This window comes from Galleria mellonella, unplaced genomic scaffold, assembly GCF_026898425.1.
Source record: "Galleria mellonella isolate WM207_F2 unplaced genomic scaffold, CSIRO_AGI_GalMel_v1 utg32, whole genome shotgun sequence".
NCBI lineage: Eukaryota > Metazoa > Arthropoda > Insecta > Lepidoptera > Pyralidae > Galleria > Galleria mellonella.
The window spans coordinates 5,922,786-5,946,211 of NW_026442075.1; the positions used below are offsets into that span (position 1 = coordinate 5,922,786).

General features: G+C 31.0%; 1 protein-coding gene across 3 annotated transcripts in view; it reads right to left on the reverse strand.

Moving 5' to 3' along the window:
* The window catches only part of LOC113510812 (uncharacterized), a 95,907-nt gene that overhangs the window by 55,295 nt on the left and 17,186 nt on the right, over positions 1-23,426 (reverse strand). The window contains exon 4 of one of the 3 annotated variants that reach the window (XM_031907240.2): positions 16,948-17,064. In XM_031907240.2, the coding sequence (XP_031763100.1) occupies positions 16,948-17,064 (117 nt within the window). Of the gene's footprint in view, positions 1-871; positions 1,723-14,969; positions 15,186-16,947; positions 17,065-23,426 lie in introns of those variants that run through there. The other 2 variants (XM_031907242.2, XM_026894347.3) reach the window with 2 other exon arrangements.

Below are 23,426 nucleotides of genomic sequence, written 5' to 3' on the forward strand. Positions count from 1 at the left end.
CAGTAAATTCATTTGATAAAGTGTTGGCAGATTGTTTTATTTTTTATTTTACTTAAAATATTTATATTGAAAAATACATTGTAAGTATTTAAATATAAATCAAAAATTATTTATAGACAATTTTTGTTGTATTGCATCAGCATTTTAATACTTCACTCCTATATATCTTAAGAGATCAATTAAATATTTATAATTTAATAAACATTTCTTAATATTCTTCCATTCTTATGCCAATTTTATAATCAAATACTTTTAGTAAGTACTTGCATAGATATACATAACAATGTATTATAATAATTATTTAACCACAGCAATTATTATGAATAAAATATTTATAGATATCAAAAGTGTAAAATTATATATTACTCTATGTAATGATATCATACCTAAGGATGTAGTAAGAGACAACAATACTCACAAAAGAAAACACAAAATAAAATCTATACTAAACGAGCAAACCAGTATAGTAATGGTAAGTGAATATCATCCTCTTATGGGGACAATTTCATACCCAGTACCAGTGCCCAGATGTTAATGGTCATAGCACACTAAATATGAAATAATTAATAAATATTAGCTGCCATTCGTTTCTTGTTTTTTATGAATGTATTTTTTTTATAATACTTAGAATACTATCATATCATATCAATAATAATAACATAACGGTTACTACTTGTAACCATCGCCTATAGACATGAACAGCATTGTGTATTACTCAATGGCTATGGTGTTATGCCTCTATACCCTATAATTTAACTGCCATCTCCGACTCTTTGAAGCAAAACACAGCCATACAAGCACAGCTATAATCTACCGCTCTTTCGTGGGACATTGACCTACTGTTTATTACAATTTACAATAAATAATTTACCAAGTTTTCCTGATGGTCAAAAACCCTCGTGCAGACCGCCTTCCAGTTCCATCGGTGATGACAGAGAACCGGTCACTAAAACTCCTCTTGATGTCTGTTAATTGTGGCAGGCGTTCTCCAGATGATAACCTTAGTGATTTTCCAGTCACCAAGCCCCGGGATTTTCTATCTCTGAGTTCTACAAGTTCAGAGTTAATAGTAGCTGGCAGGGATATCCTTTTTCCTTGTTTCTTTTTATTTTTTAATTTTATTGAATCTGACACATTACCTTCGGTAATATCCCGATTTTTATACCCATCACCATTACCAAACCCTTGGACAAAACAGAGCATAATGTCCTCAGAGTAGGATTCCTTCATTTAGAAGATCATCATTCGATAAACGTAGTCGAGCCAAGTTCGAAAGTGATTGTTAAATAGTTGCTGTAATTGACACTATTCGTTCAAGTATAATGACACCTTTTATGGTACATTTTGTTCGATTTCTATTAATTCAGGAAACCAGTTATCACTTAATTTCACCACACTATTTTATTTAAATTTAATTGCAAAACTCTGTAATAGAACGCAACACGGCAACGTCAATAATTCGCCGACCAAAACACAAATTCAGTTTATAACGGAACTCGTGTAATTTCACTAAAATTATTTAGTTTTTCCTAAACGAATATATATAAGCACTTAGGAATATTAACAATGTCAAATTTAAAAACAAATAGGCCGCCGAACTGAAACTGAAATGTCCGTGTGACATTTGTTTTTTCGTTCTGTATTCGTTAGTATTTTGGTGTTGCGTTCGGAAACACATGCACGAATCGTAACAGCTGTTTGCGAACTGAGCGATTGACCAACCGGTTCTCCCCGCTCAGCAACTTTGGCATGGCTCGTACAGTCGTAAGGCGCAAACGCGACGTGAATGGAATATAATGTGTTGTAGAACAAACACTATTTTAGGTACGAGAATTTGTTCCTTCCTTTACAACATAGATGACGGTTGTCCAAGTACTGGTAACTTGTTACCGTTATGATAATATACAAAATGTTCTAGTCTATGTTCAGGAGTGTGATTTTTATTAGATGATAAGGAAATAGTAACCTTGCTCATAGGTAAAAAAGGTATCCCGTCGCCAATGTTCAGGAATAGATGTAATTAGTAGTAGAAATATGAGATTAGTAGATAAGGTGAATCGTAAAGATTATGCTAAGCCAATATCCAATGATAAGGGGAAGGGATTGTTAGTAATGCGGAGGGTAATCCTCATTGCTATAAATATACCCTATCAGGTCGAACTCCACGCGGTTACCCCTGGAAACTATCGTGACTTGAGTTGTCACAATGGGCTAAGTGACCTGCCTTTTCATTCTCACCTATCAACCCTCACTGGTGCTCCGCTAGCGTATACCGATAGCACAGGCAGAATTACCATGCCACTTTCACCCATTAAAAAAATAACCAATGATAGTACCTACTCATAAAACTGAATAATTATTTCCAAAAATATATTCAATATTTTAAAATAATTTTTAAAGTTTCCATACAAGCCACACGAACACATGATCGATTTTTTTTAATAGATGGTAATAGAATAATAAAGCTGCCTGCTTTACAAGGTATACACTGGCAAGGAACCAATGAGGGATGATTGATGAGAAAGTCGACCTGATAAATATATTGTTAGCAATAAAGACGTTAGTCTTCACTACTAACAATCCCTTGCGTCCTTAATTGATTCAGTATGAGAGGTTGAAAAAACATTTTCAAATTTTATTTATTTATACTTTATAGTACACACTCATATTACATAAATAATATGACAGCCAAGCAAAGGTACAAAGGCGACCATAACTCTAAAAGAGTTCACTTCCAGCGAACCCAAAGCAGAGAGAAGCATCAATGTCAGCGGGTAAAACGGTGATACTGTGACAATTTTATAACAAGAAAAACTAGACAAACTTATGTTTATATATAAGTACAAATAAGTTTCCGCCGTTTTATTCCTGGATGGCGCGGCAAATTGTTTACTTTCGTTATGATAACCGGCTAAAAATAGTTTCGACATTCAAGACCAACATAACCTATTAATATTATTGATTTGATATATATAATTTTTATAACTTGAAAATGTCAAAATTTGAGCCAAATAAGCGTCATTTGCGGGAAATATTAAACTTCTTTAATTTAAAGAAATCTGCTGCTAAGGCGCATCAATTGCTCGTAGAAGCATAAAGTGAGTGAGAGAATCGAATGGTTTCAAAAGTTTAAAAACGGTGATTTCGACGTAGAAGACAAAGATCGCAGTGGAAGGCCAAAAATTTACGAGGATCAGAATTGGAGGAATTATTGGAGGAGGATTCATCTCAAAAACAAAAAGAACTTGCTCTAACATTAGAAGTCACTCAGCTAACATCACATCGTTTAAAATCATTAGGAATGATTCATAAACAAAAATGGGCCTACGAAATAAATGAGAGATATTGAACGCCGATTCTCTCTATACTGAAATCTGCTCTAGACATAAAAAAAATCTTTTTTACATCGTATCGTAACTGGTGATGACAATATATTTGACATTTTTCCAAAAATAAAAAAATCATGGGGATTACCTGGCCACTCGTCAACATCAACAGCAAAACCGAATATTCACGGAAAAAAACTTTTTGTATTTTGGATAATATGTAGTGTATTATGAGTTGCATATAATAGCGAAACAATTTGGAGTCTATCGAAAAATTGATGAGATTTTTTGAGCCTAATTGTCAAAAAAACGACTCATTTTATACTATTCTATATACTTACACAAAAAATATTCTTCTGCATGACAATAATCGTTCAATATAAAACGAGTTTTTACACATTAAAAATATGGAAAATTATTGGGAAAAATATATCATACGTATTGTAGAAAATTGCACCGTCCGATTTTGTTTCGGTCCATGGCACATTCTGACGACGCAAACTTTACATCTATATAATACCAAAAATTGGGTTGATTCGTGGATAGCCTCAAAAGACAATATTCTTCAGACGAAAATGAATTTATTTGCTAATTCGAATGCTGCCTGAGAGATGGGAAAAAGTGGTTGCAAGTATGTCCAATATTTTATATAAATCTATATTACCGTTCTTCTATAATAAATATTTAATTTGTGTTAAAAAACGGCGGAAACTTATTTGTACTCCTAATATAACTTATTATAATTTTCACTATTCCTATTGGGGCAAATTGTTTACTTTCGTTATTATTACTTACTATCATTGGATTTCCGCTTAGTAAACACTTTACGACTAAACTTGTATATATAATTTTTTTCCTAGGGCTCAAAAAATAAAGTACCGGTTACAAAGTAATAAAGCAAATAATTTCCACACAGTTAACTACCCACCCTATCCTGTAAAAAGTGAAAATCAATATTTACCCGATGCTAAAACCGGGATTGCCTTGGTAACAGGAATCAAAACTTACCATCACAATGTTCCTTGTTTCGTACATTATAATAAACAATAGATGTAGCTATCGGATGCTAACATGAAACTTTATAGAGCGGGAAAAATACATAAAATGCCTAAAATAAACATGATGACGCAAGACTTCTCTCTATACTTAATCTGTCCGACATTTTCTAAGTTATCTCCAGTGTCTGTTGTAACCATCGCAACAATATATTTGTATCATTTTTCCATGAGATAAAAAAGAGAAGTTACGAACTCGTAACAATACTTCATGTCGTAGTAATAGTTTTTAGTCCTTGCTAATATGTATTCTTAGACCATATAGATAGAACATTGAGTCTCAAAAAACGAATCAACTTTTTGCAGCTAATTGCCAAATTAGCGACTCGTTTTATCAGTATTCTATATACTTACACACATAATGTATCTTTACGTATCTATATTTAGGTAATTATTCAATATAAAATGAGTTTTTACACATTAAAAAGATGCTAAAATTATAAAACAAAAAAATATATCACACAAAGTTGTATGAAAATGATGACCCGCTTTTTTCGAAGCATTTGTATTGAAACTCTCTATCCATATAATCTAAGTATTATATTACTTATTGTAATATTATCTAACGAAAATGAATTTATTTGCTAGTTTGTTTGTTTATTACAGGACCTTATCTGCCCAGGCAATCGTCAAGAAATCTGTTTTTTTTTTTTTTATTAATTGGATTATAATGGAATGGTAATTCTGCCTGCGCTATCGGATTTGACATTACTAGCAATCCTTATATTTATATGGGAATGAATTGGAATGAATTCCAAGTGATGAATGCACTTGGAATTCATTCCAAGTGCATTCATCACGACGGGCTAATTGACCTGTCGCTTCATCCTCATCTATTATCACTCACTGGTGTCCCGCCAGTGTATACCGATAGCACAAGCGGGGTTACAATTCCATCATCACACATTAAAAAAAATAAAAAAATACATTTTGCAAACCAAACGTGAAGGTATACTAGGTAGGTAATTTATATAAATAATATCATAGTTATCAGTGCGTGAAAATTTAATTTGTTTATTTGTATGGTATAATTTGTTATTCATTTTGTCCTGAACTACTTAATTATATACAACTTAAAATGATAAACAAACTGCCCATTAAATACATCATAAGGTACACTGTGACACTCATGGTAACTATCATGCATTGAAGGAAAAGTGGTCGTTATTATCAGGTCGACCTCTACCTGTTCTCCCTGGAAACCATTATGGTTAACTTCTGTCGAATTCTGCACGATGGACTAATTGACCTGCCCTTGTCGTCATCTATCATCGATTACAGGCACTCCGCCAGCGTATACTGATAGCGCAGCAGGAGTTGCTATTCCATTTTCACCTATTCAAATAGCTACCATGCATATACGATGTTACGTCTTTTTTTTTACAACTTAGAATGGCAAACAAGCTAACAGCCCACCTGATGGAAAGTGGTAACCGTCACCTATAGACATGAGCAATACCATGGACATAACAGAGTATACTGATTCGCCCATGATACCCCCCATACGTTGCCATTCCTGAGGACTCAGGTGTTATTCCTCTGTACCCTGTAAATTCACGCCATATCCCACCCTTCAAACCGAAACACAGCCATGCAAACACAACTGCTTTACGGTTGAAACACGAATGAGACAGAGGTACCCAAGCAAACGATTTTTGTACAAAGTCTCCTGGTATGCCGACGTACTCGTATGTATAATTACTTGAAATATATAATCTTGAAGATATTCATAAAACTATATCCTGTCAGAGAGACATATACAGAGACAATAACAATTATTTATTATTTTATTATCTTAGTTACACAATCAGATCGATTTCCATGCTTCTCCATCTTAGAGACCATCGTTGAGTCAAATGAAGCATCTATCTTGCCTTACTGGTACCCCGCTAGCATAAACCAATGTCGCAGGAGGGAAGGGATTGTTAGTAATAGAGACTAAGGATCCTATTTCTAGCAATATACCCAACCAGGTTGACCTCTCCGTGGTCCCTGTGTCTCCGTGGTCCCCGTGGTCTCCATGGTCCCTTCACGTGCTGAATTCCAAGTGTATTCATCACGATGGGCTAACTGACTTTGCCTTTTTCATTCTCGCCTAACATCTCTCATTGGTGCCCTGCCAGCGTATACCGTTAGCGAAGGCGGAGTTCCATTATCATCCTTAAAAAAAAACCAATGTCCCAAATGGAATTGAAAAAAAAATACATTTTATAATAATCTCGTAATGAGATGTAGGTACGTTATTTTTTTGTATTTTTGTTTCGGCTCCAATAGGTGCCTAAATACATATCAAAGACAAGAAGAAATAAGTATGTATCAAAGACGTGGATTACTAGAAATGAAATTTACAAAATATTATATCTCTGTCTAAGCTATTTCAATCGCGGATACATTAAAAAGACAAAACTGAATCATGACACTTCAGCAACAGTTCTAAGAATAATAAGACTTTCATGTATTTAGTACATAGTGTTGTACGAGCAAGATTTTCCCGTGTAAATGTTATTGTAAACATTATTTTAAAGCTTTTAAGATGTTCAAACTTTATTTATAATTGGAATATTGTTTCGGATAGCTTCCACGTGTTCGATGGAGATAAACATCTTGCAATTTCCTGAAACATGTACGGTGACTAATCACGTTCTCCCTAAACATAGTCAGCGTGAGTTATTATGTATAATCTTTAGTACCTTCTTATAACATTTCAGTAAAGTAAATAGTAAATATTTATATATTAATCTATGTAAATCTAGCATGTAAATATACTTAATTCTGTCTGACCGTAGTGAGTTGAAACTCACAATTTCAGATGTCTTCATAGAATAACTAAGGTAAACATTATATCATCAGCATTATACCAGCTAATTTTTGTCCACTGCTGGACATAGGCTTTCACTAGGGGGGGGGAGGGGGGAAGAATTTTGCCAGTAGTTGCCACGCTTGGCAGGCGAGGTGGCAACAGCAGTTAGGCTTTTGGTGATATTATAAGAAGAACGCTGTTGCTCATCCTGCGACCATTAACTTCCCGTATATTGTATATATAAATAAAAATCCTTTGCCTAATTTATGTACGCGTATTAATTTAAAATAGCTGCACCTATTTGGCTAATTCATTTTTTGTTATATTTGTAATTGTCCAGATAATCTATGTATGAAAGAAAATTTTTGAAAAATTGTATAGAAAAATAAAAAAATTAGGGTAAAGAACTCTCTACACAAATATAAAAGTGAGTGAGAGAGAAGTTGGGAAATGGAAAGAGAAGATTTGATTTCATTCATTAATATACCCGACTGAAGCCGGCGCAACAATTAGCAATTAACATAAATAAATTACTTATCCTATAATAAATCGAACACCAATTAGTCGACTAATTTCATCAATATGCCATACGCAAAATGATAGGTGTTTATAAGTTATTATAAGTTATAAGTTTATTATTTTTTGTACCTTTGTAACTATCTCTAACGTTGTACCTTTTAAATGCATTTCAGTGCGATATTTTTCTTTTTCAGAAGTTATTTTAATGTAGATGATTGTTATTTATTTGAATTAATACCTAACTATTGCATGTCATAGAATTTTTAATTTACTAGATAATATTTCTGTGCTAAAAAAATCAGTAATTACTCGATCGTGTTAAGCAAGTTTCAAAAATAATGACTCTAAAACTGGGACTTTAATGATTTAATTACACGCAATGTAAGTAAATGATACTTTAATACCTAATAAGTTTGTATATAAGTGACTGTTACTTTCCGTAAAAAAATTAGAACCGATCGGAATACTTATTACGAATCAATTTTACAAATTAATATTACGGAAAAATTTTAATATAAAAAAAAAATATAATTTTCTTTAATTAAAAATTCTTTACTCAGACACTTCATAAAAAGATTTGTTAGAAACAAAATGTCATTTTCCTTTTTATTAAGCCCATTTTATTATGATTTATTAAGGCAGTAAATTCGTATCCTAACCTTCAGAATTTTGTTTCGTTATAGACTGGTTTTTACATCTTATGAAATTTTAAAAATGGAAATTGTTAGCTGTACGTAAAACTAATAACAATCCATCTGTGCTATAGAATAGAACATATTAGAACGGACACGAATCAAAAAATGTTCAACCCCCAAACTAAATTAACAACGCGCTCTGTTAATAACGGAGTCTCGATATTTTTATTCTACCTATCTCAGGCACTAGTCTCTCACAATTATATTTATAATTTGATTACTTTAATTAAATTAAGCATGCCTCATTGTATTTAACAGTGATAATTTGTGAAGAGAAAATAAATCTATTTATTATTATTTTTCGTTTTTTAACCATATTTCTTTGATAAAATATTTCGTTTTCTACTATTGAAGGGTCCCATGATTAAAAAAAAAAAGATTGCGTGATAGAAAGTGATAATGTGGTCTAAGATGGGGCTCGCGGGCCCACAATTAGCCTATTCACATTGACATTATGTTGTTGTTTGATGGTAGAACTCTTCCAATTTCTATTTTGTACTCTTATAGGTACTTTTCCGCCGATGTGATAGACCGGTGATGTCAAATTTCTAAATTTTCGCTCTTTTTTTTTCTTTCCTTTTTTTTCACATTTCCACTTTAGGTACCGAATACCTGTCCATTGTCTAAACAGTGCCATAGTCTGCTAATATTATAATTTATGAAAATTTTTAAAGATATTGTATGTAAAATTCAATAATAATATAATTAACACACAAGAAGTATTGTTGTATCGATAATTGTTAAACAAAACAATACAAATCTGGTAAACAAAACAATTTTTTTGGGGTTTTATGAATATGAATAATTTTAAGTAATAAGAATACTTAAATATTTATTACATACATAAATAATTTGTAGATATATTGTAAATATACATGTATGGTTTAAATAGTTAATTAGTTTGTTAATTTAGACTTCTACTATAATTTTATTCTTACCTGAATATTTACAATTAAAAGTCAGTGTTAAAATAATAAAGGGCGTGTTATGGTTCAGGCATGTAGAAAGAATTATTTATCTATTTATTTATTTATTATTATGAATACCAGATGAAAGATGACAAAACAGATATACATTGCAGCAGATGGATGTAGGTACCGGAGAAAATCTAAACTAACCTACTATGATTGGAGGGAAAGGGATTGTTAGTAATGAAGACTGATAATCCCATTGCTAGCAATATTCCCAACCAGGTCGACCTCATCACGGTTCTCCCTGGAAACTATCATGAATAATTCCTGATGAATTCATCATGATGGGCTAACTGGCCTGTTTTCATTCTCATCTATCACCCTTCACTGGTGCTCCGCCAGCGTATCCTGTTAGCGCAGGCGGAGTTACCATTATCACCCGTAAAAAAAACCTATTATGGTTAGATATACCGTGTTCTTTCTAAAGAAGGAGTCAAGAGTCTTTGGAACCGACGCAGCGCGAGTAAAGTTATGAAAGTACAGGAAGCAAGAGATGTATGTAAAGATAGAAGTCTTTGTCATTCGGTTCTCTCTGCCTACCCTACAATACCCACGAGAAAAGAAAGGATGGCCTATGCCCGGACCACACGGCCATATGTAAAAAAGTATATGCGAAATATAAATGCAAAAACTAATACAAAAAATCATGTTCATAAATACAGATGTTTGTATCATATAGGAATCGAACCTATGACAATTGGAAGGTAAAACAATATGTTAAACCGCTGGACCACCAAAGTCGTTGTGAAACTTAAAAGAATGCTATTATCTATCTTATATACGTAATAATATATAGTTAACAATTGGAATTTGCGAGAACAAAAGACAAAAGTAGACAACAATAGATAGGTAGGTATTAGACAATCCATAAACACAATGGTATATATGTTTAAAGTCGTAAATTCAATTATACATGCTACGCTATTATTTAGCTTTTATTTAGTTTCTGATACTTTTGAGCGTTGTTTATATTATTGTTGACGCCATGTAAAGGAGTCAGAAAACGTGATCTGACGTCAGCGACAAAAGCGAAGAACTACTAGCATGACGTTGCTAGATATTTTTGCGTTGAATTAGGGACGTCACCTATTTATATCTAATGGACACGTCTATTAATTGTGCCCTACGTTTGTTGTTAATTTTAAATGCCCTTAACCCTTGCCAAGATTTGGTGAAATATAATGAGACTACGTATGCGACGTAACACGTTGTTTTTAAACTTCAGCATTTATAGCAGTATAAAAATTACATCGGGTTACAATTTTATAGAATAAATTAAATTTAAAATAAACAAGGCCTATGTGTACTTTATGGAAATGTATACCCAACTTACTCTATTTCAAGTGCCTATAATATTATGAGTGAAACATTCTTATATAAAAAAATTGAATGCTAAATAAAATTTAAATACAAAATAATATTTACTTTCTAATCATGAGACTATCTCTATTATTAGGCAATTATTTTATATAACTAAATATATAATTACACAAATAACCTTATTTTTATTTTTGTCCCATTCTATTGAAGACTGTTTATATGTATTTAATATTGAAAATAGGCTCTTGACCCCTTAACGGCTAAATCAATTGAAAAAGAGATAATAGGAGAAAATGAAGGACAAAGACTGCTTTTTATCTCGGTATCCCGGTCACGCGGACGACGAAAAAGGTAAAAACTAGTATTATCTTTAATAAATAGAAATAGTAAGCAGCCCTAAATAAAGGGAGTGTCTATTCTGTTGACGTTATTTTGGCAGAAGTCCCGCGACAGTCAGTGACGTCAGATGGCGCCCACGGGGCAAAACTCTTGCCACACTCTGTCTATCCGGCTTTTGACGTAAGGCCAAAAATTCAAACATTTACTTGAACGAAATTATAGTCAAGAGCTATATGAAATTTATATAGGCAAATAATGGTAATATTAAGTTATTAGAGAGCGATTTTATACAAAAAAACATCCGGTTTCTTGTCGTTTAGCAAGTATATTTACATGACTGTTTCGGTTCAAATAATGCGATATGCCAGTAAAACTACAGGGTATAGAGGTTTTCACAATCATTTTAGATAGATAGATAGATACTCTTTATTGTTTCCTCCAAAAGATTACAATAGTAAACTTATTATAAATATAAATAATTACAAGAAACAATAACAATGAGAAAACAATGGGCGACCTTATCGCTAAGAGCGATCTCTTCCAGGCAACCTTTGGATGGAGAGGAGTAAATTATAAACAGTTTGGTGGGAGGCACGATGAAAAATTTTGTTCTAAATATGGAGGATGTGATACATATAATAATATAAATATTATCCCTACAGTCATTATTATATTTTATATATATATATATATATATATATATATATATATATATATATATATATATATATATATATATATATATATATATATATACATATTTACATATACAAATACATATACATACATGGACATAAAGCTACACAAATACATAAAAATATATATAGTTCACGAAAATGGCAATAATAAGTTATTAGAGAGACATATAAACACATTAAGAAGATGACAACTTGCTCAAATAATAGTTCTTCAGTTTTGTTTGTAAAACCAGCCGTACATTTTATATTTCGTAAGGAAACTGGTAAAGCATTCCATAGCCGTACAGCTTGCACCGTAAATGATTTGTCATAAAAATTAGAGAAATGTACCGGAATCTTCAGCTGAATCTTTTAGTCCTGTGGAATAGTAAGGCATGAGTAGTACCTACCACAAACCTCTCGGGCGGGAAGGGATTGTTAGTAACGCGGACTACCAGTGCCATTTTTAGCAATATATTCCATTACCATCTTGTGAAAAACCATAAACCTCACAATATATTCTGTGGTATCCATGATGTTGTCCACAAGCTACTATTACCTCTTTCCATTGGGAACACTTTCAGCTTGTTTGTCATTTAAATGAAAATTCAATTTTCCTCGACCCCATCACTGCTTACCAATACTTTCTGTTTTTCCCCCATATCTGATAGAAAATGTCATAAGATAATAAGCAACGTTAATTATACTAATTCTATAGTGCAATCCTTACTAATATTATAAATGTGAAAGTGAGTTTATTTGTTTGTTTGTAACCTTATAACGCCTTTCCTATGAAATTTGATATACACGTACTATATGAAATTGAGAAGGACATAGACTTCTTTTTATCTCGATCAGTAAACATATTCCAGTCACGCGGACGAAGTCACAGGTAAAAACTAGTAAAAAATAAAACAGTATGAATATTTATGATAATGATTTTGAATGTAAAGTATACAGATATCTTAAGCCCGTCTTAACAGCAGAAACTAAATTAATATTATAAAACGAAGCGCTATCAATATATCTCTGGTATGTTTTTTATTATTTTTACCAAAATATATCTGGAACTCTGAGAAATCTGAAAATTCTTATTTTCATAGTTCACTTCCCGAGATTTCCTCATTCGCGAATACAGATAGTTTGTATATAAACGAAGATTTTCAAAGTTATTTTCCTTGATTTTAATGTATAATAAATACCATCCAATATTTATTTATATTCACAGAAGCTATAAAACCAAATTTAAAGTAAATGCTTTGGATATCCGTATCTCGTTATTGTAGAACATTATTCTCATTGCCTATATTGCGTAACACTATTGAAGATATGGCATTCTTTACAGGAAACATAACCCCATTCCATAGAGTAGGCTATCTTATCGACAATGGTTTGTTTTAACCTTAATGCAAACGGTCATTTGGAATTGAGCTCATAGATCGAATGATAATACGACTACCATTCACGGGCAAATGAACCCGATTAAACAAAGGGTACAGAAATAAACTAGTGGAATGCATTTACTCATTAGGAAAAAGATAGGAGGGGATTGAATGTTTTTATTGCTCGAAAAATCCAACAACCTATAGAATAGTATATATGTACAAGTAAAAAAACTTAATTGAAAAACCATTAAATTTATAAGTTTCTTTTAGTAAACGGCTACTGTTAATTTTTAAAGGATCTCAAATTTTTTCGACAATTTTTAAACAATCTTATATATAGTCTTTTTTTATGGCACCCAGACTTAAATTATTTTATTGCCAAAACACATTCTAGCTATTGACATAATCCAACAATATACATAATATTTGTGTGTGAAACATACGATTATATTGCATTATTTAACATGTAAATAAATTCAGCAAAGAGATAACTCGAAGGCCAAGGTTGAACGGAAAGCATGTAAATTGAGAGACTGAAAAACAACTTAGAACAAGAGCAAGATATAGTTTGAGGTGGATTAAGGCTTGAAAAACGTCATTATTATCCTCCTGCCCTTATTCCATTTATTTGGGGTCGGCCTAATATGTTTTCCTCTTCCATTCATCTCTATTCGCAGTTATTTTCGTATTCACTCCAATTGCAGCCATATTGTCTTTTACACAGTCCATTTATGTCTTTTTAATCTTCCTCTACCCTTATAGATATTCATATTCATACTTAAAACATGTTCTTCAATCCTGACCATCACATGTTCATACCAAGACTAACTGTTATTTTTTAACTTTTCTATGTTGAATTCATAAAACAATATTTAAAATTGATCGCCAATGCGCCCTTGAATAACTAAAAATGCTAATAGTGACCTCTCAGATAAATTTACACTAAACAAAAATTGAATGTGGACGAGACGAACGAAAATTAGATTATAACATTTAGATTATAAGTAGACGCTGGGTCTAAATCTACAAACGTTATCAAAGACTTTATATATTATATGAAATCGTGTTACGGTTATGTAAGTGGGTGATATAGAAGATTTTTATAATGTGTCTTTGACTTATCCCATAAACGACTCGGCTTGAAAAGGTAGATAGGTAGCATGTAGTATTGATAAATACTCGTATAACATTAAAAATATTTATGAATTTGACTAAAAGTATATCGCTGTTTGGCAATTTCTTTTTACATAGTGCATAATTATTATAATGTCATTATGACGTAAATACTTTTAAAAAAATGTATCTACTAATTTTTAAAAAGTTGTCAATACACTGACGTATTCATGAGTAAAACAAGTCACTTTCCATAATTTGGACCGTCAGCTTGTTTATCCACCTAAATAAATAAATATTATTATATATCTCATTAATATTTCGAGACTATTATTGATTTTGAAATCGCTTCCTAACAGAGACAATTTATAAATGACAATCAATACAGCGGTTGAGTCAGAAGTTGAATAATACTGAACGTAGGAAACAGTAAACAGATTAAAAAGTAAAGAATTGTTACAGGTGTGAGTTGTTCTCATTAGAAATAACGATAATATCCATAGGAAAAATAAATTTCTAACTACCTTCAAGCGCCTACTGAGACCATATATGAATTTATAAAATTAAGGTTAGCATTATAAGATACATATTTTTGTTTTGTGGTTGTAATTTTTCCCTATTTATCGAATGATTAACACCTACAATGTTTTTGAAAAATCCATGCCTTAAGTAACGAAAGATTGTTTGGAAGTTCCCGATAAAATATCTCACGGGGCACATGGCTTCTACTAGTCTATAAATTATTATCCTTTGCTAATTTCTGTCTTACCGTCTCCTCCAATGGAATCCATCTGCGCTGATACTATGTGTACCCTTGTGCCAGGCACGTTTGATCGTCGATATCGGAAGACTTTCCCTCCTGAGGGCCCACCGTACAGTCCGCGGGTTCCCTACAGTATCCGGATCACTTCCATCCATAGTTATTTCACTAATTCAACTCATATTCACATATATAAAAAACAACGAAAATACACTTCCATTACCACAAACCATCACGTAATATGATAAGTACGTCTGAAAAGTACAAAACTACTGTATCACTATCTGTAATTTCATATTTGACTTTCAGATACGGAGTGCCTAACATGAATAAATAAACACACGAGATAATTCAAGGAATTCGAAAGATCTGATAGGTGATAAAATACAGAAACAATGTCACAATCAAAATATTATTTTTAATTAAGAAAAAGACAAATGGATAGACAAATGATATAGATACAAGCACGAATATCTTCGAAAATTTAAAGACAAATAGTAAATAAACATTTATGTATGTTTACCCGAGGGAGACTTTGTACAAAAGTCGATTGCTTGGGTACCTCTGTCCCATTCGTGTTTCAACCATAAAGCAGCTGTGTTTGCATGGCTGTGTTTCGGTTTGAAGGGTGGGATATGGCATGAATTTACTGGGTACAGAGGTATAACACCTGAGTCCTCAGGAGTGGCAATGCATAGGGGGTATCATGGGCGAAACAGTATACTCTGTTATGTCCATGGTACTGCTCATGTTTATAGGCGACGGTTACCACTTTCCATTAGGTGGGCCGTCAGCTTGTTTGCCATTCTAAGTTGTATAAAAAAAAATGTATAAAAAAGAAACAATAAAGATGAACAACAAAACTGAAATCAAGATTCTTGCGCCGCAGTAATGTGGTAATAAAATTTTTAGGAACAAATCTACTGTTATATATTGTAACAGCAAGGATAATGAAAAACAATTGCAGCCTTTTAAAGAAGTATTTTACAAATAAAACTGAACACCTATCCCAAATAAAAATAAATGGAGAAAAATAAACAAAAAATTTTTAAACCACCATACTAACACAGAATGTATAATTAAGCTAAGATTTAAGGCCAAATTTATATCGTTTTTCGACCAGAATACCCTGTTAACAGCATGCTAATGATATTACTATCTAGATTGATATTTCAATATCAGAATAAAGCAAAAATGTAAATGATGACCAATAAAATGTTGAAAATATTCTGATATCATGCAACCTGTGCATGCTAGTCATAATTTTCTATATTTACAATAAAAATGTATTCCTTCTGAAAGAAACGTTCTGGAAAACAATTTACTCTTATACTTTATAGCTTCAGTAGGTACAATTCAATAAAATACACAAACAATTGATATCTCCGTAGGAAGCTATTCCCACTGAGTAGAATTAAAGAGGTTTATAGCAATAAAACCAATTTTAAAACACGCGAATTAAAAATTAAATTCTTTGTAATGAATAATAATAGATACATTTAAAATGTATTATATTCTAACTACATACTATCTACATACGGTAATACTTTGCTATCTACGTCTATCTGTTTTTACATTTATTTTTTCTAAAATATGCAACGGATTTTGATATAGGTTTCACTGTCATTTATATTTAGATATTAGTTAAAGAAAGATTTTAGGTACAATTTACACCCGTGTGAAGCCGGAGCGGGTCGCAAGTATGTTATAAATATTTAAGCTGGTAAAGAGATTTATGTCTTTACATGTTTGTTAATCGAACTCGAAAACTAATATTATTATATTATGGTTGAAATTATTTGAATAAAATTTTGTACCTATACAGAATAATCATACCCTGGGTTAACACATAAGATACCTACTTTTAATCTGATTCACCAGAAAAATTCTAAAATTCTTGCATGAGCACGGGGGCTCGTGCCCCCTACCCCGCCTCTAAAACACGTGTAGCCCTTCCTAATTTAATAAAAAAATACATTATACTCACTGTCCAACAAAAGCAGGTGTAGGCACTCGCAGGTGATGCCCCCTCCGCGGGCGCTCGGCGTCACTCCCGTCGCTCGCCTCCTCGAGGCCTACTGCGCTGCCCGACCCTCCCGCCGACCTGACAATGGATCTCGTTAATACTCAAGTCATGATGATGAGATTGGAATTATCATATTGTCACCAATTATTTACTAGAAGGAAAAAGTAACTGCTTAACCAACGCCTAAACCAAACATTCTCCTAATTAAATGTGAGCAAACACTAAGAATAAATGTCCTTAAAGTCTTAAGGGGAACAGGTGCCATATCAATTAGAACTAGCGAAACTGTAGACAACAGCGGTCTAGCATACGGTGTACCTAGTGGCTACTGCAACGAATGACGCTAATAACATGCGATACCAACCAGTGCTGGATGGGGGAAAGTGTAATTAATTATTGTTAAATTTATGACTGGCTTCATCATCACCTATCATCTTTCATTGGTGCTCACCAGTGTAAACCGATAGCGCAGACAGGATCAATATTCCATTTTCATCCTTTAAAAAAACAACCAATGCTAGATTTGTCAATAGGCCGTACCGCGGACTGAGGGCAGAAAATACAAGGGAATAAATTGTAATTCTTGTTTCATTATGCATTTTTATCATTCCATCGCTAATTCATTTAATCAATTTAAAATACCCCTCTTACCTACCCATACCTACAAAAATACCCACTAGCTATTTAAGCTACAAGTGAGTGCCCTTCCTTCCTAGTGGGTGTTAGAACGTAAAGTGGAGTATAATTTATAATAATATAAATCCAATACTGTTGCTAAGCCAACCCTTACAATGATCTTGGATTACAGTTATAGTACCCGGTAATTTGACTGCCCTTTAAACCATAATCATAATGGTGAATTTCAACAAATTGATTTTTATGTAATTATGGAGAAAATTTTATTATTTTGTTCTCTTAGTAGAATATTCAGTGACGCCATCGAAAAAGCGTAGGTGGAAAAAGCAGTCCAAAGAATATATTATTTATATGTAAACAAGATGGCGGACAGAAGAATGTATAGACATTGGCCATTATTCTGTTTAATAATAAATAATTATATGTACAACAAAAGGGTACAAAAGGATTTTTTTTTCTTATACGTATATCGTTGACGTATATGGAAAATTAAGTTAATCTCGAAATTACCAAAATTCATTTATTGAGTTTTCCGTCTACGCCGACGACATAACTTGTTAAATAAGTACATATATATATATATATATATATATATGAATAGAATAGTCACATATACATATATTAATTAGTCATTACTTTAGTGTTTTTTATGCAACTTAGAATGGCAAACAAGCAATTATTATGTTAAATGAAGTCTTAATTTTCGAATATTTATTACTAGTCGTATGTAAAATATAGCCTGTAAAATAATGTTTTTCCATTAGTTTATAAGAATGCCTAATTATCATAAATTTAACTTCTATGTAAATACCTATATATTGTCATCCATTGTCTATTCATTAGATATTTGAAATTGAAGTGGCAAATTTTATAATTTATATACATATCTAGCAATTTCGATACAGGTAAATATTCACTATAGAATATACATCTAGGTATTTACATACGATAACATTAATGAAATATCAAAATATTTCTAACTAGCTTTTACCCGCGATTTCGTTTGCGTGTCTAGGATATGTTTACTTACAGGGATATAAAATAGCCTATATCCTTTTCCATCCCATACAGCACCTATTGAGGCACTGTAAGGTAGCAATCAAACAGACTCATTTTATAATTATAATATTAGTAAGGTATATCCTTACGACATAACGGGGCCCTATAACAAATATTAACATTAATCCATCAATCTATTTGATTGATGAATTCATAAAATGTAATAAAAATGTTTACTTATATTATAATATACCTATATGTACCCATATAAGTAATGGAAAACAACAATTTTTCACAGCAACATATTCATTCATTCAAAATATCTTTTCCAAACAAGTTAAATACTATGTTGTCAAATCAAATAATGTCATTCTGGCAGATTTTAAAAAATCTGTTGCGTTATCTTAGTATGCAATAGATCATGCAACTTTTTAATGTATAAATGATGAAATCATTGATAGTAAAAAATACTTCTAAATAAATATTATAGCAGAATAGCGCATTGTTACCTACGTACATAATATATTTAACACGAATCTGCCACTCTATTTGCACATTGTAGTTAGCTAAGACTGCTTTTCAAATTAAACAGTACATAAAAATTGACAAGTTATAAGTTTGTATGAATAATCTTAAACTTGTTAGCTCTTCTTGTAATAAATTGTATCTGGTCGTTTTATTATATTTTTTAAGTAACGCCTTGTTAGTTCAAAAGAAATTGTATCAAAAAATATAGTTTTTTGCTGCTCTTATACAAATTGTTTTTTCTTAACGTTATTCCTTTACAGGCTGGACCTATTCTGGAAATTCTATGAGTGATTCGTCTGTTACATAGTAACTATTTTATTAATTATGCTATGAAGTAAATAAAGAAGGATCACACATGACTTGTAAATGAATATACATAATACAAACAACGAATAATCCAAGCAATAAATACCTATGACTTTAACATTACGCACAGTAGAAAATATGGAAAAAAAGTATAGAAACACCACAGGTGAAATCCTTAAATTAATACAGATAACCAATCGTCCAAGCAATAAGATTTCAACTTGATGTTATTTGTTGTACTAAACAAACAATCTTACTAATATAATAAAATTTTAACTAAACGATGTCTGTACATGAGAGATATTTAAGAAAAAATTATATGAGCTTAATAAGAGTAATAGAAGCCGAAAAAATAAATTATATAAAATTCTGTCTGTCGTATGAATAAATACTGCAACAAATTGAATGCAATGTTCGCAACTGTATTTCTGAAAATGTAAAATCTGATATTGTTTTATTTTGATACGCAATCTCAAATTGACCCATTTAACTGGTTTTCCTACTTCTGAAATCTAAGCATATATATAGTAGTAGTAAGCAGAAAGCTAGTAAAAAAATATAAAATACTTGTATAATATAATAACGTAATAATGATCAAACAAATTAAATATTGTTTACCTTTAATTTTTCAACAATTAATAGTTTAATAATCAATTCCATAAATTAATAATTTCTTAATAAGCTGATAAGGTAATTAATTTTCATATTTATTTATGTACACTTTATTGCACCATTTATAAAATAGTAAACACATTTAACTGTAATAAGAAATGATACAAAAAGCGGCCTTATCGCTAAGCAATCTCTTCCAGACAACCTTTGGGTAGAGAACATTGAGAAAACAAAGAAAAATAAAGGGTAGGTGGCGCACTATTATATTAGTACTATTATATATAAACATATTACGGTAATGAAGGTTTATTTTAGATAATTTTTTCTTAATCTTAGATTAAGTTTCAATGATTTTTTTTTAAATCCCAACACATAAAAATACATCAAAGACATCGAAATGTGTTAATTACATAGTGTCAATATAATATATTTATAATGATTTGCACTGAAATGTATATTTGTAATGGAATTTCATAATTAAATTATCAATAGCATACAAACACAAAAAAAGTAATAGCCTCATAACTACATACATGCACATGCAGTTATATATACCTTGGCATTATAAGCTCTCAAAGGGTTGCAAGCAGGAACTATATCTCGGTATTATTGTACGATACAAAGTTCTCACACGCCATGCCGATTACCTAGAAATAATAAGGCACAATTGGCTTAAAGCACTAAATACATTCTGCTTTCCTAAATGTATTAAGAGGTCCGTCTTGCTAAGAGCTATTGTGAATATTGATATTGATTACATGCTCATTATTAGGATTTGAAGTGAGGCATTATTTCAAGATATGGTTATGCTAGAATTATAAGCAGTATGTATTATACACTAGTTATGTGTATGATATGGAATCACCGGTTTAATTTTGAACTATCTTCAATTAAACATATAAATTTTGAAATATTGTCATAAGCAAAATAATAATGAAATGTCTCAACTCTATGACCTTAGCAAGAGGCACTCTTAATAATTTTAACTTCTAAGAGCATAATACTGCAACAGTATTACTATTTATGATAATACTTTGTGTAAGAAATATTAGGAATTTTGTAAAACATATCCATTTTTTTTTCATAGCATTATACTGAATTACTCTCAAAATTATAAAATCTGCATAAAAATTCGAGTAACTACTAACATTATATTATATATGTACGAGTATATACAACATTATATTATTTTTTATGTATTTTTTAAGATATTAGATCTTTATAAAAATCAAAAAGAAAATTCATACCTAGGCAAAAAGCATATGCCACAATATTAGAAATTTTTCCTCCTCTTATTTAGAGGATTAACCCTAACAATACATAAATAGTGATATAGGCGACACAGTATATCCAATATCAATATTACGAGTAGGTAGACTGTCATCTTTACTCTCATTCCTACCAACATTCCACAAAAAGAAGGATATTAGGCTGTTATGTAATAGCAAACAAGTAATGCGGTATGCTTGGTATAACGTTTTATTAAGTTTTCTATCTCTTTCACTGACGTATGATAATTCATAGTTACATCTTTTAAAATGAAATTTAGATGTCATATTCTTACTTTATTACAAAATAATGTACTGAACTCTTTTTACAATCTTATAACGGTTTTACCACAAAAAGTTAAACTCACGATAGACAACACAAAAATTAATTTACAATATAAATATATTTAACACTTATTAAATAAATGTTTAATAGTCCCACTATAAATGGACTATAACGTTAGCTAACGTCTAAAGAAAAGAATTTATAAATTTTATAATAAAAATTTATTTTATTTGGCACACAAAATCACTAATAAACATTATTATACCGACAAAAAAAAATATTACTCAGTTTTGACACTATTTATGTAAATAGTGTTTTAAATTATTTTTCTAGTGAGCCCGTAACAATCTAGGTAGTAATATCCGTTATTTGATTCAAGTAATTAAAATTAAAATGGGTGCGACGATGGTCGACGGCATTGGATTAACTACCTAGTATAATTGAAGTAAATAAGCATAGTAACTAAATATAATACCTTATCGTGTAGACAGCATAATAAATAATATAGTAAGGTAGCAATAACCTACGACTTTTCCTGCGTGAATTAGGGAAAAAGCTGTAATAAGTATTTTAACTTAATCTCTGTTCTAAATTTTATAAAAATCTGTGTAACAAACATCTAAACTTATACCTTTATAAAATTTTATTCTATTAATATTATAAATGCAAAAATCTGCAGCGATAGATGAATGGATGGATATTTGGTACTCTTTCACGCAAAAACTACTAAACGGAATCAAATGAATTTTAGTACACAAGTAGGTTATACCTTAACTTAGCATATAGTATATTTTATGTACTTTAGTTAGTGAAGTCGCGGGATATAGCTAGTTCTAAATGTGAAAGTTTGTAAAGCTGTTTAGACGTTCGTTACTCACCAATACAACAGCAACAGCTGAATGGATTTTAATTAAATTTAATAAACTTTTAGATTATAACTGTAAATTAACACATAGAATTATTTATAAATTGACTCACTCAGGAAAAGCCACGGGAAAGAGTTAATATTTATATATAAATAATATCATCGGCATTGGTGGAAAAATTTACTTCATTAAAAAATGAAGTAAATTATCGAAACTATAAAAATAGTTTCGATATAGTCGCGATTTACTATAATATTATTTTTTCTTCGATTATTGTTGTAATTACTTAATTAGGTATTGAAATAATTATATTATTTCTAGGTGGCCCGAATAGTTTCATACAAGGTAGATGCTTTTATTCGTAATAATATAAACAATTATGATAAATTTATTAACGATCCTTATTAAAATATTTATATTAAAATTAACTTTTAGTCATTTTAAATGTAACAAATAAAGAATAATTACATTGTGACTTAGATTAGATTAGATTAGATTTCTTTATTTGCGAGAACATCCTAAACGTGGTAAAACTAGATATTTCAATGTAAAATCTAAACAACTAAATTAACTTATTTTAATTAAATCTGAGACCAATCTATAAATATATCCTTTCAGAAAAAAAGAAGAATTTTACAAATCGATTTACAACTGACGAAGTTATAAAGTAACAAACATAAAAAAACACAATCGAATTAAGAGCCTTCTTCTTTTTGAAGTCGGTTGAAAAGAAATAAGTCGCGATTATTTTAAAATTACAAAATCAGAATTATTTCTTATTCTATTTACATTGACGATATAGGATGTGATAAGTCAAAAACTGGTGTTTGCATGCGTGATGATGAAACTGAACTACTTTATTTTAAAGAAAATTTTATGGAAACCGCTAGTTTGATCGATTTAGTACTAAAAGTTTAAAGAAAATACTTCCATACTACT